We start from the raw sequence: 16,733 nt of genomic DNA, 5'->3' as shown, positions 1-16,733 counted from the left end.
AGATATCAAAGACAAACATAATTAAACAGTTCTACATTCCCAGTATAAACGTACTTGTTTGAGATAAATTCATGTTTTGGAGATCCTAACTTAATTTGGCATAAACTAATTATGAAGAAATATGATGAACACTGAAAAAGAAATAATGGAATCTACACTCGAAAGACATCAATCTTATCCCATCAAGCTGGATTAACATCTATTATTCATCAAGTTTATACAAAATTAGACGTTGAAAGGACGTCTTGCATCAGTTTCTTTCGATTACATGTTACTCAACAAAAGATGAATTTTTCCTAACAACAAATTTGCGCGAGTGCCATAGTTCTTTACAATTACGTCATTTTTTACATTACATTATGTTACTTACGCGTATATAACAGAAAGATTCTATTAAAATTTATTTAAAATAAATGCACATGCATAGTTAATAAATTGTTAATAAAACATAAACCTTTTTTAACAAAAATGATTGCTTTTGGAAAGCACTTAAGATATCAGAATGTATCAGGATATATAGACATTGATATCACGATATCAATGTCAGCAATGACGTGAATCATCGTTTCGCAATGGCTCTTTTCCGCAGTGAGCAATGAAAGCACATGAAAGTACATACAACATGCTGTTATCAAGTTCACGCTTCGAAACTCGCGCTTTTTGTGTATGTTCTTTTTCATGCTGTTTGCACGGTTCAATAATTCTTATAAAATTGCGAAGCATTCGTCATGACACGTGTTCCATACCTTTGTACCAGCCAACAAAACCACAGATATATGTAATTTGTTGAAAACGTCTTTTTTATTATTAAAAACGAACTTACTCGAAGCGCAAGCATTTTTAATCATTGTCCCATTATTATTGTATATGACAATGACCGATTCCATTCCATTATCATATACAATGATCCGAGATGAAAAATTATATTTAAAATAACGTCGCGCGCGATTACTTAAATTTGCACGTCAAAATAATGACAGCATTTTCAGTCCATTTAAAAATAATGCTAAAAGATGAACTTTCAATTATTATCTTGATATATTTATGTGTAATTTTTTTCGGAACCATTTTAGAAATGAAATTCTCAAAAGTGGAAGATGGCAAATGTCATTTTGTTGGCACGCAACGGTTTTCTTCCAGCAGCATCTCGCGATGAGCTTCCTCGAGCGCGCTCGCAACAAATGACCGCCGTCGCCGCGTATCTCGGGCGAGATGCTTCCTGAAGCTAAAAACCCGTGGAAGATTATCTCTCAACGTCCGCGTTTCCTAGTTTTCGGCGTCGTCGCGGCGCGCGACAGCGACTGTTTCCCGCACCTGCCGGGAAATCTCTTTCTGCTCGCATCGGTGCGCGATGATGAATAAAACTCCTGCCCACGTATGCCTCAGAAGCGTGCGCGCGCGTGCGTCCCGCCGACATTATTAAATTCCTTTCTATATTACGTTTTCTCGGAGAGCGAATGTAATCTTCCGGTCGTCTGCTCTTCTGCTCGCCTCCTTCACCATCTTCACCCTATCGCAAACCGGAAGGATGAGGCCTTCGCGTTCCGCGTGCCAGGTAATAAATACTCTCGAACAAATTGCTCCTGCCATTTGAGATCGCGCGCGACCGCCTGGTGCAACGACCTAATAACAATCACGTACAAGAATGCACAGAATGTAGATCCGTCGCCGTTTACTACCCCCTGCCGGGATATCCCGTCCGCCCCGTCACCCAACTCACTCGTCCGCCGCCGATGAATGGGAACTTACGTTTCCCGGATATTGGAAAGTTCGTCGGCAAATTATCCGGAACTTAATCCCATCATTTGCAAAGCACTCTCAAGCGCTCTCAAGAGGAAGTGTTCGAAAATAATATCTTTCGAATCCGACTTCGATCGTGGCTTCGTCGTAGCGTCATGTCGCGAGAAGTATGCGGAAAATGCTTGCCGTTGCGATTAATAAGAGACGATGTCCAACACTTCGAACGCAAGAATCGCCAGCAGTTGTCGATAAATTCCAGTTACTCAACTGCAGCGCGACTTATCTTCATTTAAATGAAGAAAGTACGAAGTCCTAAATTAAAATCTTCCTTCGTCTAAAATTCAATAATATTTTAAAATATTATTATCCAAACTTCTCGGGAGCATCGTACAAGATTTTCCATGTCCTCGCAAATTTGTCGGTTGTCAGCGCGAAAACAACTATCTCAAATATATTCTTGATTTCGACATTGATAATGTATTAGCTTCTGGCGCGTCCAAGGCGCATTGATCTTGATGTGCACGCGGCTCAATTACGGACATACACACGCACGTGGGTGCGAGCTTGTGTACATGGGTATTGCACCGTCAATTGGATCCCTTCAAATAGGGATAGAATCAAGCACGATATGTACTCATGAATTTGAATCAATTCAATATTCGAGTGTCGTTCTGATGGAATCGCGTAATACTAGGAAAAATTGCTGTTTCATTCGATGTATTATACTTACGAAATACTCTTCACTCGCGAGCTGCTTCGTACAATCAAGCTCCCATTGAAAGTCAAAACGACCGTATCCAAGATATTCAGGCGCACGTTATAAGCGCCTCGAATTTCGTGAGATCGCGGTGCTTGTGGAAATGACACTCGAGTCTCTTGTTGCGTTTGTATTGACTGTGTGAATTGCATGGGAAGAATTTTGCAATTGATATTTGCCCGCAATTTTCACGCGATTCACAAGAGTATTACATATAACACGTTATTTTTAATTTTTTGCACATTTCGCCAAATTGTTCGAATACATAGCACCATACGACAGAGTTCCTATATTCATAGTTTTATATAAATTGGCTTTTTGTTTATACATATATATATATATATATATAATCATTTTCAAAAAGCCAAGTGCACGATATTCGATTATATTTCACGAAATTTTTATTTATTAGCAGTTATATTATTGCTTTTCAATATTCATGCAAGATTCGAGATATCCTGCTGCATTCCGATATTATTTACGATATTTTTACTCATATCTAATCCTCGATTGCATACGGAACACATATTCAAGATGAGTATATACACGCACCTGTCGGATTCAGGATGCTAGGCGTTGCCGGTAAACAATTATGTTCGACTGAATGCACTAATTACGTTCGCATTCTGGAGCGCACCAAAGTCATACGTTTTCGATGACGCAAGTACCAAGTATTAAATAGATTTCGGTAAAATCAAATCTCCTTCACTCTTATTTCAAGCTTTTTGTATCACATAATTGACATTTTCATCAGGAAAATATTCGATCTTGTGCTAAAAGCTCACGAAAAATGTGAGTTATTTTTAAATTATGCCGAAATAAGTTCAAAAATAAAAACTTCGTAAATGTTCCCTGACCTGTCTGAAAGTAACAGGGCCACGGGTCATCCTCTCAAACAATAAAAGTCGAGAAATAATTGAAGCTTTAATGTAGATGAGTGAACCTTTCCCAGCTAGCGTGGATCGCACACTCAGAAGTTGGACGCGTGAAAACGACGTCGACGGGGCTTCCGATGAAAACCTGATACTTTTCGGTGGTCCGGGAACACCGTTCAATCTTATCCGCCTTCCGCCCACGCCACCCCCCCGGTATAATCTGCCGCGGACGCGGGCCCGGTTGCTACGGACTTGATTGATAGCAGCGTCGGTTCATCCCCCGGTAACCCTCTCCTGCTCTTGTAGCCGGTGAATATCCTCGATACGTCCCTGGCAGGCACGTACTACAATGGTCGCCTCGGTTTCCCAGGCGCGAGAACGCGGTGACCAAAGGCTTCTGTGGGGTGCAGGGGAGAGCAACGGAATCCCCGTTGCATCCGCGGGACAGAGAGACGCAATCGTGTCGCGTCGCGTCCGCAGGGCGAGGAGGGTAACGTCGGCCGTGCGCAAATTACTTGAGGTTTCCGGCAACTGGCGCTAATTGAATTCCCCGATGAATCGAACTCTGCATAGGGCGCCCGAGCGGAATATTGGCTCTTTTCAACGGCGCTTTCAATGGACCACTCGGCCGACGTGGGCGACGATGCCCCGGATGACCGTCCGGTGTGGTTCAGCTAGGCCGAAACACTCTGATGCGGCGAGCCGGAAAGAGAGTAGATGAGAGAGAGAGAGAGAGGAAGAGGGAGGAAGAGAGAGAAAGAGAGGGACTGAGGAAGAGGAAGATGTGATTCATTAACGCTGTGGCACGCGCTGCTGCTCTGAATTAATATTTTCACGCTGGAAACGTCAAGTGACGAAAAGTAAGGAGGAAATTAGCAGCGAAGAGATGGATTTCATAAATGTTTCATCGCGTATCTTTGTAGGTATTTTCTGATGATGCAATTTATATTAATACATTTACTGCTCGATGACGTTGACGTTGACGTATACGCTGCGGTATATCTCGCCGTTTTAACGGCACTTATTAAAAAAACACCACTTGCAGCGCAGCGGCAAGCTAATGGAACACGATAACTTGCGGTCATCCGAAGCACGGCATGCATAGGATCGCATGATGGAATTTCCAGCTGGGCGATGATCACGGTCGCACTTTTCGGCAATCCGGCAAACGACAAACGTGCGCATCGCTAGCGGAACATAGAACTTACTTCGCTCTAATTCGCCCTCGCCTAATTTGCTCGGTACTTCCGGTACGTGCGATGCGAAACGCTTGACACATGTGATGCTAAGACGCGATCATCGCAATCGACGAGGCTTGCGCGCGTTTTCGGTAATTGTACGCTCTAAAATAATTCCCATTCGCGTGCCGTTCAGGTATCCCTTTAACGCGGCTACGATGCGTGCGTGACTGTAGAAGATTCTGATTGCCTCGCCGATATCGGGGATAACAAGCAACGTTTATTTGACGCTCTGCTCAACGAAACAGTCCGGTTGCAAACCGAATGTTCTCTTGCGCGATGCGTTTCATTGCGGTGCATTGCCGGATAGAACGGATAATCGGGCTCTCTCGAGGACAATCGCGTGCGACGGACTAGCTGCAATTTAAGGGGGGAGCCTGCTTTAGAACGTTGAAAATAAGGTATAATTTTACGAATTTTTTTTGGAGAAACTATACAGCGGATCATTATAAAACTTTTATGCGTTTATTAGTACATGTTTAAAGATAACAAAAATTATTTTTTGATTTGAATATATCGTCTGTAGAGGTCGTCCTGGAGGCATCTTAGTGCAGCCGGCATTGTAAATTGGTGAGCATTCTCCTGCCCCCAAATTTCATCCAAACTGAAAAATTGAAATATTTTCTCGTTATTTATGAATTCCCATCGTCGATGAACCTTTAATATTCATAAAAACATTAAGTTAAACAATTATTTTTGCATGAAAAAGTTCAAAAACTTTGCCTAAAAATCGTACTTTTGTGTTCTAAGCTCCACCATTTTGGCACTTTTCAACTTTTTTCTTCTCTCTTTGGTTCATCGACGATGGGAATTCATAAATAACGAGAACATATTTCAATTTTTCAGTTTAGACGAAATTTGGAGGCAGGAGAATGCTCACCAATTTGCAATGCCGGCGACGCGGCTGCACTAGGATTTCTCCAGGACGACCTCTACAAGCGATACATTCAAATCAAAAAATAATTTTTTTATCTTTAAACATGTACCAATAAATGCATCAAAGTTTTATAATGATCCGCTGTATAGTTTCTCCAAAAACAATTCGTAAAATATACCTTATTTTCAGCGTTCTAAAGCAGGCTCCCCCCTTAACCGGATATTCGATTTCGTGTATGGTCGCGCGTGACCGGCCGATCATTAGCGGAAAACTTCGCACAATAACGATTTAGATCGGAAGTACATATGATTCTTATCCGACACACGCCAATCGATTCGGTAACGCACTCGATTTGTTCTCGCGTATGCTACGCTTATGTAATGAATCAGAATTGAAGAAACGATGTGATTCGATCCGCTCGAACTGAAGAAACTGAACGCGGATATTTATAAAGAGACTGCAAAATCTCGTGATACCAATGGTCGAGCTGCGAAGCTTCCGAAGCTAGACGTTCATCGCGCAAGTGACGCAATTTTTGTAGGAATTTTTCAACGCGGTGGTGCCTTTACCATCACGAATTTACGATCATGTACGTCGGTAGGTTCAGTGCATCTCTGCGAAAAAGCTCGCAAAAGGAATTCCGTCGCAAGTCTTAAACGAGAGGCGGAGTACGACCACTCCACGACCGTCATTCTCCGACAAAGGAGCAAAGGGATTACGAGTATATACCCGAGGCGATTACCCGGGCGACGCGACGCGACGCGACGCGACGCGGGACGGGACGTCGCGACGACGACAACGGTGACGACGACGTCATGAACATGCGTCTGCAGCGCGCGAAATACAAGGCCCCTACGGATAATTGCCCTGTCTTTGGCTGCTATCCCGCACTAGTCGTTATCAGAGTGTCGGATAAGCAGACGAATAAGAGGTCGAGGGACGATGAGGAGAGAAGAAGAAAACGGCTGGCCCTTCCGCGGTTCTCGTTCTTCGTTTTCCGTGTCTCTTCTTTTTCCGCGTCGTCTCAGGTCGGCAGCGCAAATTAAATGACCGCAAAGGCGCTTTGAAGTCGGAAGCTCACCGCGGGAGGCGAGTAATTTATTCTTCGCGCCGCGCAGCCAGACGCGTTAATTCGCGACGGCAACGGGATTTTGAGAGCGGAGGAGTGGCATGCTCTTCTCTTTCTCTCCCTCCCTCCCTCCCTCTTTCTTTCTTTCTCTCTCTCTCTCTCTCTCTCGCTTTTTCTTTCTCGTCGAGAGAGTTGCATCAGCCATTTTGCGTTGAGAGAATTTTTTGCAATTCAACACTCGCGCGGACTGCACGATGTCACGCACTTTTGTTGTGGCGAAAAGTAACGCGAAGCAATTTTTTAATAAAGCCGGAAATGAGAAGGCGGTAACTTCATACTTGGTCGCGCGGTGTTCATGTTCGCCCCCGCGAACCCAGCGACGGGGTCCTTTTTAAAAGCGGAATACGCGCCCGCCACACGCGGAGGAAATGAAGTGAGGTCGCGTCGTGGATTAACTTCCGACCGCGTTGAATAAATAGCCGTTTGTCTAGCCTCAAGGATGACCAACGACCGCAGTCCACGTCGGAACCACCGCGTGTCGTGTCCCAAAACGGGATTAACGTAAAACCTAGCTGCGTGCTCGCCACAGCTCGCTAAAAACGGGTTATTAATGTCTCGAAATTAGAGCAACCGTGACAAAAGTTCCACCGCACTACCGTAATCATGATATACGACACGTTCGCATTTCTCTCTTGCTCTTCATTTCTCTCTATTCATCTTTCTTTCTATTTAGCTTTTACATCACGTGATCTTTTGTAAATCCGCATCGTTCCTCTCGTTGTCATTTTGCGAAACCGCTCCGAACGCAAACGTCTACCGGCGCATCGATCAGAGTTGTACGCGAAGAACATCGCGTGAAATCAAATTACATCATTACTTATCCGCAATAGAATCGCAAGAGTAATCTCTTTAAAATAAAAAAACACAGCGAGGTACATATATATATTATATAACTATTATAAAATAAAATAATATATATGCACACGTTTGCGAATAAAGATAAATAATGAATTAAATATAAACGAGTAAAGAAGAGGGAAAAGCATAACAATATACAGTAAAATAACTTCTATCATGAATAATATAAAGAGTCTCAACTATAGAGGAAAAGAATTACAAGTGAAAAGTTACGGTGCATGTTACAAGATGGATTGTGCCAAGTTTAGCGTTAAATGCGTGATTTTTGTAAAGCACCGTCACGAACTACATTCCGTTTGTGATGCAGGCGAATCAGAGATGCGCACGACGCGGCAGTAAGTTTACCGAGCGAAGATACGAATCTCTTAAATAACGCCATATATCTCGCATTCATCCTGCATCAGCTTGTGCAAGTCCTGGCCATTTTTAAGCGGCGACCTCCTCCGAGACGCGGATATCCGTGCCCGGCACGGAGTCCGCCTCATTTTTGTTTAAAAGTAATGCGGCGATTTCCCCGCCGGCTTAGCTCGGTTTTTCTTTTAACAAAGAGAAACGTCAAGGAAAACTAATAGCGGAGGGATAACGAGGCGAGGATTACCGAGGCTTAGTGCGCGGAAAATGGTACGTCGGCTATATGTGTATACCGCAAAATATGATGGATTACTTCTACAATTGTATGGGGTATTCGCGGCGCATCGCGTGCGCATTATGAGATTCTTCGATATCGTTTATGATAAGCGAGACGGACAAAACATTTAACTCTCAATTGAGATAACACGACCGCTAGGGCTTATAGTAAACTGTATTTTCTTCAACATTGAGGAATAAAATACTTCGGAAAATTCAAGTTTGTGTATATCAGGAAAACTCTTAATCGACTAACTTGAATACATTAAATCTGAGGCACAATCGAAACATTTATCTAAACATTTTTCTTAGAGTATTTTATTAGAGTATTAATTTTTCTTAGAGTATTTTAAGATGCTCTAGCTTCCTTAACTTAATTTTAAGAGAATGTTAATTTCACTAATATTTAAAACTGCTAATAATATTTTTCGTTAATCAGAATTCGAATCGATCTTAAAATTCATGTTGTGCGCGAGCAATTTGATAGCTCCGAAACATGTGTATGTCGATGAGTTAATATATTGGGTTGGCCAAAAAGTAATTGCGTTTTTTTCCAATAGATGGACATACATGTCTTGAAATGTAACTAACTTCATTCTAAACCGCAAATTCATTATGTAGGTTAACAACTCACAGTTCAAGCTTGTTTTAGAAAAAGAAAGCACACGATTTCGTTAACAATTGTTTGTTTGCCGTCGATTTCAAAATGGAAAATCAAAAAGAACATTTTCGTCATATTTTGTTTTATTACTTCCGAAAAGGGAAAAACGCTGTGCAAGCTCATAAAAAGTTATGTCATGTATATGGCGAAGATGCTTTAAAACTGCGGCAGTGTCAAAATTGGTTTACTAAATTTCGATCTGCAGATTTTAATGTGAAAGATGCACCACGCTCAGGAGGGCCAATCGAAATTGATGATGACAAAATAAAGGCACTGATTGATTCGAATCGGCGTTTAACGACACGAGAGATTGCTGAGAATCTTAACATATCGAAATCGAGTATTGAAACCCATTTAAAACGACTTGGATACATTAGTAAGCTCGATATTTGGGTACCACATGAGCTGAAAGAAATTCATCTCACTAAGCGTATTGACACCTGCGATTCTCTTTTGAAACGTGAGGAAAATGATCGATTTTTGAAACGTATGATAACAGGCGACGAAAAATGGATCGTCTACAACAACGTCAAACGAAAAAGATGGTGGAGCAAGCGTGATGAACCTGCTGAAAGCACTTGAAAAGCAGATATTCACCAAAGAAAGATTATGCTGTCAGTCTGGTGGGACTGTGTATTTTGAGCTGCTTGCAAGGAATCAAACCATTAATTCAGACGTATACTGTCGTCAACTGGATAAATGAAATGATGCCATCAAACAGAAACGTCGAGAATTGGTGAATCGCAAAGGTGTTGTGTTTCACCATGATAACGCTAGACCACGTACAAGTTTGGTCACTCGTGAAAAATTGTTGCAGCTTGGATGGGATGTGTTACCATGATGTTACCACATCCACCATATTCGCCAGACCTGGCACCATCAGATTACCATTTGTTTCGTTCTTTGCAAAACGCCTTGAATGGTAAAACCTTTACTGCTGATGAGGATATCAAATCGTTCTTGGAATTGTTTTTTGCTGAAAAAGATAAGAACTTTTTTGAGCGCGGAATCATGAAGTTGCCTGAAAAATGGCAAAAGATAGTCAAACAAGATGGACAATATATTGTTTAATAAAGTTTTTGTTTCCCATGAAAAATTCGCCTTTTATTTATATAAAAAAAACGCAATTACTTTTTGGCCAACCCAATATTTTAAATATTATAAATATGCTAAAGCAATGGAGAGAGAAAGCTAATGGAGAGAGAGACACACGAGCATAATTATTTGGAACACAAATCTTGTTGTGTGTTATAACAAACAATTCATACTCCAATGACTTAAATCACTTTTCATGGCTGGGAGAGATCTCCTTCGCGATAGTAATAGGAGAACCTTTGCGTAGAGACGGTTTTATTGGTAAAACGCAATGCATGTCGTGTGTATGTATGTGTGGACGCGCGCGCGCGTATTTCGCATTAACAAACACGGAAGCTCTCCAAGAGTTTCGTGGCAATCAAAGGACTCGCACTCCCTCGTTAGCGAAATTTCCAGCGCGCATCGAAATACGCTCGCCTCTCGCTAACTGGCGGACTATACGCGGACTCGAACTACTGACAATTTGCTGTTTAGGAATAAGAGAGACCACGTTCGATTTTCACAATATGAGAAACGTTTATTGCTTTTGAAATAATGAAAATACAATGGTTCAGACCCTTTATTCTTAATATGAACAATCGAGTTTGTCAATTTTGAAAATTTTCAATTTTTTGATACAAATAATAATAGTTTCTTCCACAATGTTGTTAATATATTCATAAAATTTATGATATTAAATATATTCTATATATTGTTTACACGCAAGCAATCAATTTTATCTGTTTCAAGATAATTAATTTGATTTCAATCATATTATTTCTTAAAACAACATTAATTACATTTTTGTTTTGTTGCGCAGCTTCGCGCAAAAAAGCCCACCAATAAAGTCCATCAAAAATCGTCATCATAAATGAGATTATAATATCGATACACGTTACAATAGAAGGCATACACACACACGCGCGCGCATTCACAGGAGATAGACACTGCGAGCTGTAGGGAAAAGTGAGAACGTGCGCGGCGTGATTGAAGTGGAGATCGAGCGCGATCGAGCGGATGCGAATGCGCGTATTATTGAGCGCAGGACGCATTATCCGGTAATACGTTCCGCCGCATCCGGCGTTATCGGAAACTCGTTGCTCTGCCTCGTCGGAGCTATTATTTAACGGGTGAGTCGCAAATGAGTCCCGATACGCTCAGAAATGGCGAACGGCGACGATGACGGCGATGACGACAGTGATAACGGTAGGGTGGTGACCTCAGGGGGTGAAATTTCTTTGGCGAACGTGGTAATGAGTAAAGCCGCGTGACTAGCGAATGCATTGTCGTATACGAACGCACAAGGCGGGGTCGGTTGAATGCATTAGTTCGTCGATTCGCACGAATCGCCTTCGTTGGCGAACGAGCGGAATCGCTGACGTGTTTTTCCAATGAAATTTTACGTTTCTTTGATCCGGATATAGATCTTTCAGCTTTGTCTATGTATTTGTTCGGTTTTGCGATCCTCCATAAACCAAATCAATAGAGTAATGTTGCGGACTGGCTTTTTGCATTCGTTCTTCTCGGTGTGATGCGTGTATGTACGTATGTGTCCTTATCTACACTGTTAATCCTGATTTATATTCTGACATTCTGCTGAACAATTTAGTGCGGTGTAAATAACCGTAATTGACTAATTGATCACATGTAATTTCATATTTGTCATGCACAGTATACATTGCATCGTGTCTACATTAATGCTATCTTTCTTCGAGCTGATGAAGTCATCGGAAACAGAAAGAGAGAAACAGAGAGAGAGAGAGAGAGGAATGAAGCTATAGAAAATTAATGTGACATTTATTGCATTCGAGTTATCTGACGACGGTTGCAATCGAGCGCTCGTAATCACGGATGCCGATGGATCACCGAAAAAGGATAACACGTCCGCAAACGATCGAATTCGATCGAATGCGAGTGGTCGCATCGGAGTGCATCGAACGAACGCGCTGAATGATTAATGCGCTCGGGCAAATACTTTCAGCGCGCATGAGGTTCGCCATGCAGTTACGTCACCCCGTTGCTGGCTATCGTTGCTGGCCGCCGTTGCTGCTGCACGCGATGCACTCGGGCGCGCCATTAGGACACGATTGATCACGTGTATTTGTAACTGCTCAAACGTTACCGCCGGAGTGATCAATCGTGCAACCAGCCCCCTTCGACCAATCGACCGACCGACCGGTCGAATTCCGAAGTACCTACTCGCGACTCGCCCCAGCAGTCAATGATCTTCTTGAGCGGCGATGCGGAAACTGCGGAACAGCCTAAGAAGAGGGTCATGCCGAGGCGAATTTCCAGGCGAGCTGGAAAGTTTCACCTTCCTTTCTACCAACGCGAGAGGATAATAAATTCACCGGTAGGTACAAAAACCACCGAATAACGCGACGAAAATGGCACTCTGATAGCGAATGAATGGCACTCTATCGAGGCTCGCTCGAAACAGTGAGTTAAAAGAGATGTACATACACCAATTAATAATCGAACTTTATCTTTTTAAAATATGATACTTTACATCGAATTTGAAAGTGAACATTCTCTTCGAAAATTAAAAGCATACATTCATGACACGTTCATGATATTCCAGAAACTAGAAATACATCTTATTGCATATTCCTCATATATATCTTTAAATATGTTACTTTAATGATACTTTAAACATTTATAAGGAATTTAAGACATGCTCTATTATATATTATCTGAAAATTTCGAAACTATATAATTTGTTTCGAATTCTTTTTTCGAAGTAAAAAGCTGCAGCGCGGTTTTAATAACTCGGATATTATTGTTTTCCGATAATACCAGTGGCATTTTTGAAATAGCTCTGTCGGAATCTGTCAGAAATCTGGTGGAAATACATACATAGGTTTGCTCGAAATTTTCAGAGCTGCCTGGAGGACTATCGATCAAATGTTTTAACGTGAAAAAAGTGTCAGCGCACAACACGGTTCTATATATATGCTGGAAGCGTAATTTCCGAAGAGAATTATCTATCTCGCAGAGCCGTCTCTTCTCCGCAAACGCGTTCAGCATAGGTAAATTATCGGGTTTGCAACTCCTCGCAAGTTTCAGTGAAAAGGAAACCTTGTCGTTGACGTGCCTGTAGACGCTGAGAAAACGCAAACGGCGGCAGTTAATAAGAAAGCGAAAATGATATCTTAAAAATGCAAACGCGCGAATACATATCCGTTGTAACCAAGGATAAAACCTAGGGGACTGGCAGGAAGTACGCGGCAACAGATTTACAACAAACAGGCATCACCGCTGCGTGGGTGCACAGAAAAGGAAGAAAAAAATATAGAGAAAAGAGAAGGGTAAAATAAGAGAATAAACAGGGAAGATGCGGAGAGGGAAAGAAAAGAAAGCTGCGAAAAAAGTGACTAAGCGCGAATATGTGCAAAGAGAAAGAGCAGCGAGATGCAGAGCCGTAAGTAAACGAGTGAGGGAGTGAATGCGGAGTGAATTATATTATATCTTGGCGATGAGAGAGAAGGGATGAAAGGGGATCATTTACACGGCGCTGCAAACGCACGTTTCTTAAGAGCGCTGAAAGCGCATACACGGCAAAACACATTGAATGGTGAACAGAAATAATTACGCAAAATGACGCGATGAGGGTTGCCTTGCGAATGAGTGCCTAATGAAGAAAAAATATTAACGAGAATGGGGAGAGGAGCGTGCGCAACACGTAATAAAGTGGAACATAATATCCAGATATTCAGCAAATAAACTGCGGATGACTGCGAAACATAGAAACGTCAAATTCGCGAAGCTGGCGAAATAAGCACACGGTGCTTTGCTATATTACCCGCAATCAGCGTTAGTCGCGATATATATTTGTAACCTGAAGAAAGAGAGGCACCACGTTAGAGAAAGATGAAGAGACGTTAGAGGGAAAAGCTTCGTCCGCTTCCTCTACGAGAAACCATTTCTCGGCTTCGCCGAGATACGAAGATGAGAGGGTTGCGTTGCGGGCGGGGTGAAAAGATGAAAAGACGAGGGTGGATGGAAACGAAAGAGAGAGAACGAGAGGAAGAAAGGTAGGGAGGCAGAGTGGAGAGGCAGTTCCCTAGAAGCTTCCTGTTCCCCGCCGGAAGGAGGAAACGCCTTTCCTCCGTCCCTGTGCACCCCCTCGCGCGTATCTCCTGGTATTGCTCACCGCCTCGGTCTCGTTCACGACAACGAGATATTTAAACAGCCGTCCCTTGGCTCGTACGTGACTTCAGTGACGTGATTCACAAAATATTTCTGTGCACAATAGACTTATCCTCGTTACCTCGCGTAATATTTCATAAAAGATATTGTTTCGTTATGTTACAATAAATTTTATTGCGGTTCTGAAGAAGACAGAGAGGTACGTAATCGTCGGTATATTGCCCATTTAAAGCCGCGTCGTAAAAGACGTTCATAAAAATGGCTTCTTCAAAAATGACGCGTCCATAGAAACGATATACAGGGTGACCCATTTTAATTTATACAGTCGATTTTTTAAAAAACTAAAAGAGATACGAAAAAATGTTTCAGACAGACATGTCACGATTTCGAGGGGGACATAAGATGATACCATTGGTTTGACCTTGAATAGTCGTTTGAAGGTCACGCGAAGATCACCTTCAATTTCTTAAATTGAAACCCCAACTTTTTATTGCAGATTCTTATTCTCCATCGAAAAGTAAGTAACTTTTGTCTGAAACATTTTTCCGAAAAATGTCATCTTATGTCCTTAAAATGTCCTCAAAACTCATCTTGAAGATCATTTTAAGGACATAAGATGACATTTTTCGGAAAAATGTTTCAGACAAAAGTTACTTACTTTTCGATGGAGAATAAGAATCTGCAATAAAAAGTTGGGGTTTCAATTTAAGAAATTGAAGGTGATCTTCGCGTGACCTTCAAACGACTATTCAAGGTCAAACCAATAGTAGTATCATCCATCTTATGTCCCCCTCGAAATCGTGACATGTCTGTCTGAAACATTTTTTCGTATCTCTTTTAGTTTTTTAAAAAATCGACTGTATAAATTAAAATGGGCCACCCTGTAGATATAGATATGAATAGAATCATGATATTTTCTCGAATTCCACGCGAATCCCGCTTTGCTTTCGGCAGTAACATTCCGCTTTTGGAATTCGAGCACACGCGAGCGTTAAAGCAGTGGACGGAGAGTGTCTATAAAACTCAGCACTCCAACGATGCTCGATGAAACTCTTGAAACGGCCTAATAGGAATCAAATACAATTCTCCTCAGCGGACACAAGGGAAACGTCTGGCGCCGTTATGAAGCATCGCATTCATGTTTCGAGGAGAACGCGAGAGAGTAGATCATCCTTTCTGAAATACGATTGCGACGCGTGGCACCTGAATAAATTCCGCGCGGAAACGAGCAGTATTATAATGGTAGACAGACTTACCCGTGCAAGTGACCAAAAGACAAATTGCCAGCAGAGCCGCTCGCTTCCTGGGAAACCTGAAAGCAGAGGAGGAGAACGGTGATTATTGATTGAGCTTCCTAGCCAATCGAGAGGAGGATAACGCTCGACTTCGATTCGGCGGTTATCAGACTCGCGATTAGATGAATTAATCTCGCGTCGTGCCCCGCGCGCGCTGTAACACTTACTCAGTAATTACTCATTCGTGCCTTTTACGAGCGTCTTTTATGAAGTCGGAAATGTCAACTGGCCAAATTATGTTTCTGATATTTGTTTTGGGGATGTTTGCCTTCTTCTGTTTGTAATTTGTGAATTATTTCAAGATTTAACGATGATTGTTAAATGATGACTTAACTTGCCTCTTCAAAAATCTTTAAGATTTTTATAGATAAGAAATACTAAAGACACGTTTCTTTGAATTTTAAGCGTTAACTTTATAAACACATATTTTTTAGTTTTTTACACATAAGCTCTTTGCACGAGCATCTGTATTAATAGATTTTGAGAGTAACACTGTAAGCGGAATTAACTAACATGAATAGATGAATAAATAACTGCATTAAACGGATTATATTTCATTCGAATATCTCCATCCACGCGATTCTATAACAGGCGTCGCTTTTGCAAGTTGAAAATATAATTTGACCAATTCTAACTGATATTGCACAAATGAGATGTGTTGTCGCATCAGCATCAAACTTCGTTTTGTGGTTAACGTATTTTAAAAGTGTACTTTAAAAATTTTAAAAGCATACTTTATGATTTTTTACATTCGGTTTTAAGTATAATGCTGTGCTTATGCATAAGTGACAACTCGATTATCTACCGACAGAAATAGTACTTTTAATAAAAAAAAAAAGCAACAACACGGACACTCTAAATTCACTGGAAAAATTACTAAAAGTACATTAAAATATTGCAGAACACATAAAATAATTCTATTTAGAGAAAATTATAATATTATTATTAAAATAATCATGAAATAAAAAATATTATTTTGCATATATGTTTCGCAATTTAAACATTACAGCTATTTAAAGAAATAAAACAATAAAGTGATAAATAAATATTACAAAAATACAAGTAAAACGCAAGGATTTTTTTCGAAACCAGAACCTAGAAAATTACAAATTAAGTTTTACAAACCATTCGCGCGTGTCATTCGCATTTGACTGTTAAACTGACCTATTCTCCCCGCAAAACGCGGATTTACAACAAAGTAATAAATATTCAACGGCACGGAGCTTAACAATAAAGTAATGAATATTACCAAGAAATAAGCGAGGACTGAAAGCTGCCGCTTGAAAGCTTTCCCAAAGCTTCCATCGAGCAAGATTACATTATACAAGATGTTCTTAAATAAAACAGAAGAAACCTCGGATTTTCATTACTCCTATCTCTCGAGAGCATGAGACTCTTCTAATATGAGACATTCTACATCACGAATCGTATGCATGTGCTTTGTGTTACTATT

The 16,733-nt window shown here is 41.2% G+C and overlaps 1 protein-coding gene across 2 annotated transcripts in view; it reads right to left on the bottom strand.

Annotated features, from left to right (window-relative positions):
• Positions 1-16,733, bottom strand: part of LOC105284025 (cadherin-87A) — a 191,478-nt gene that overhangs the window by 80,567 nt on the left and 94,178 nt on the right. For both annotated transcript variants that reach the window (XM_011347213.3, XM_011347222.3), the window contains exon 4: positions 15,242-15,297. In XM_011347213.3, coding sequence (XP_011345515.1) covers positions 15,242-15,297 — 56 coding nt within the window. The remainder of the gene's footprint in view (positions 1-15,241; positions 15,298-16,733) is intronic.

Source organism: Ooceraea biroi, chromosome 4, assembly GCF_003672135.1.
Source record: "Ooceraea biroi isolate clonal line C1 chromosome 4, Obir_v5.4, whole genome shotgun sequence".
NCBI lineage: Eukaryota > Metazoa > Arthropoda > Insecta > Hymenoptera > Formicidae > Ooceraea > Ooceraea biroi.
Note: the sequence above shows the minus strand (reverse complement) of the source record. Positions and strands in the feature narration are given on the sequence as shown.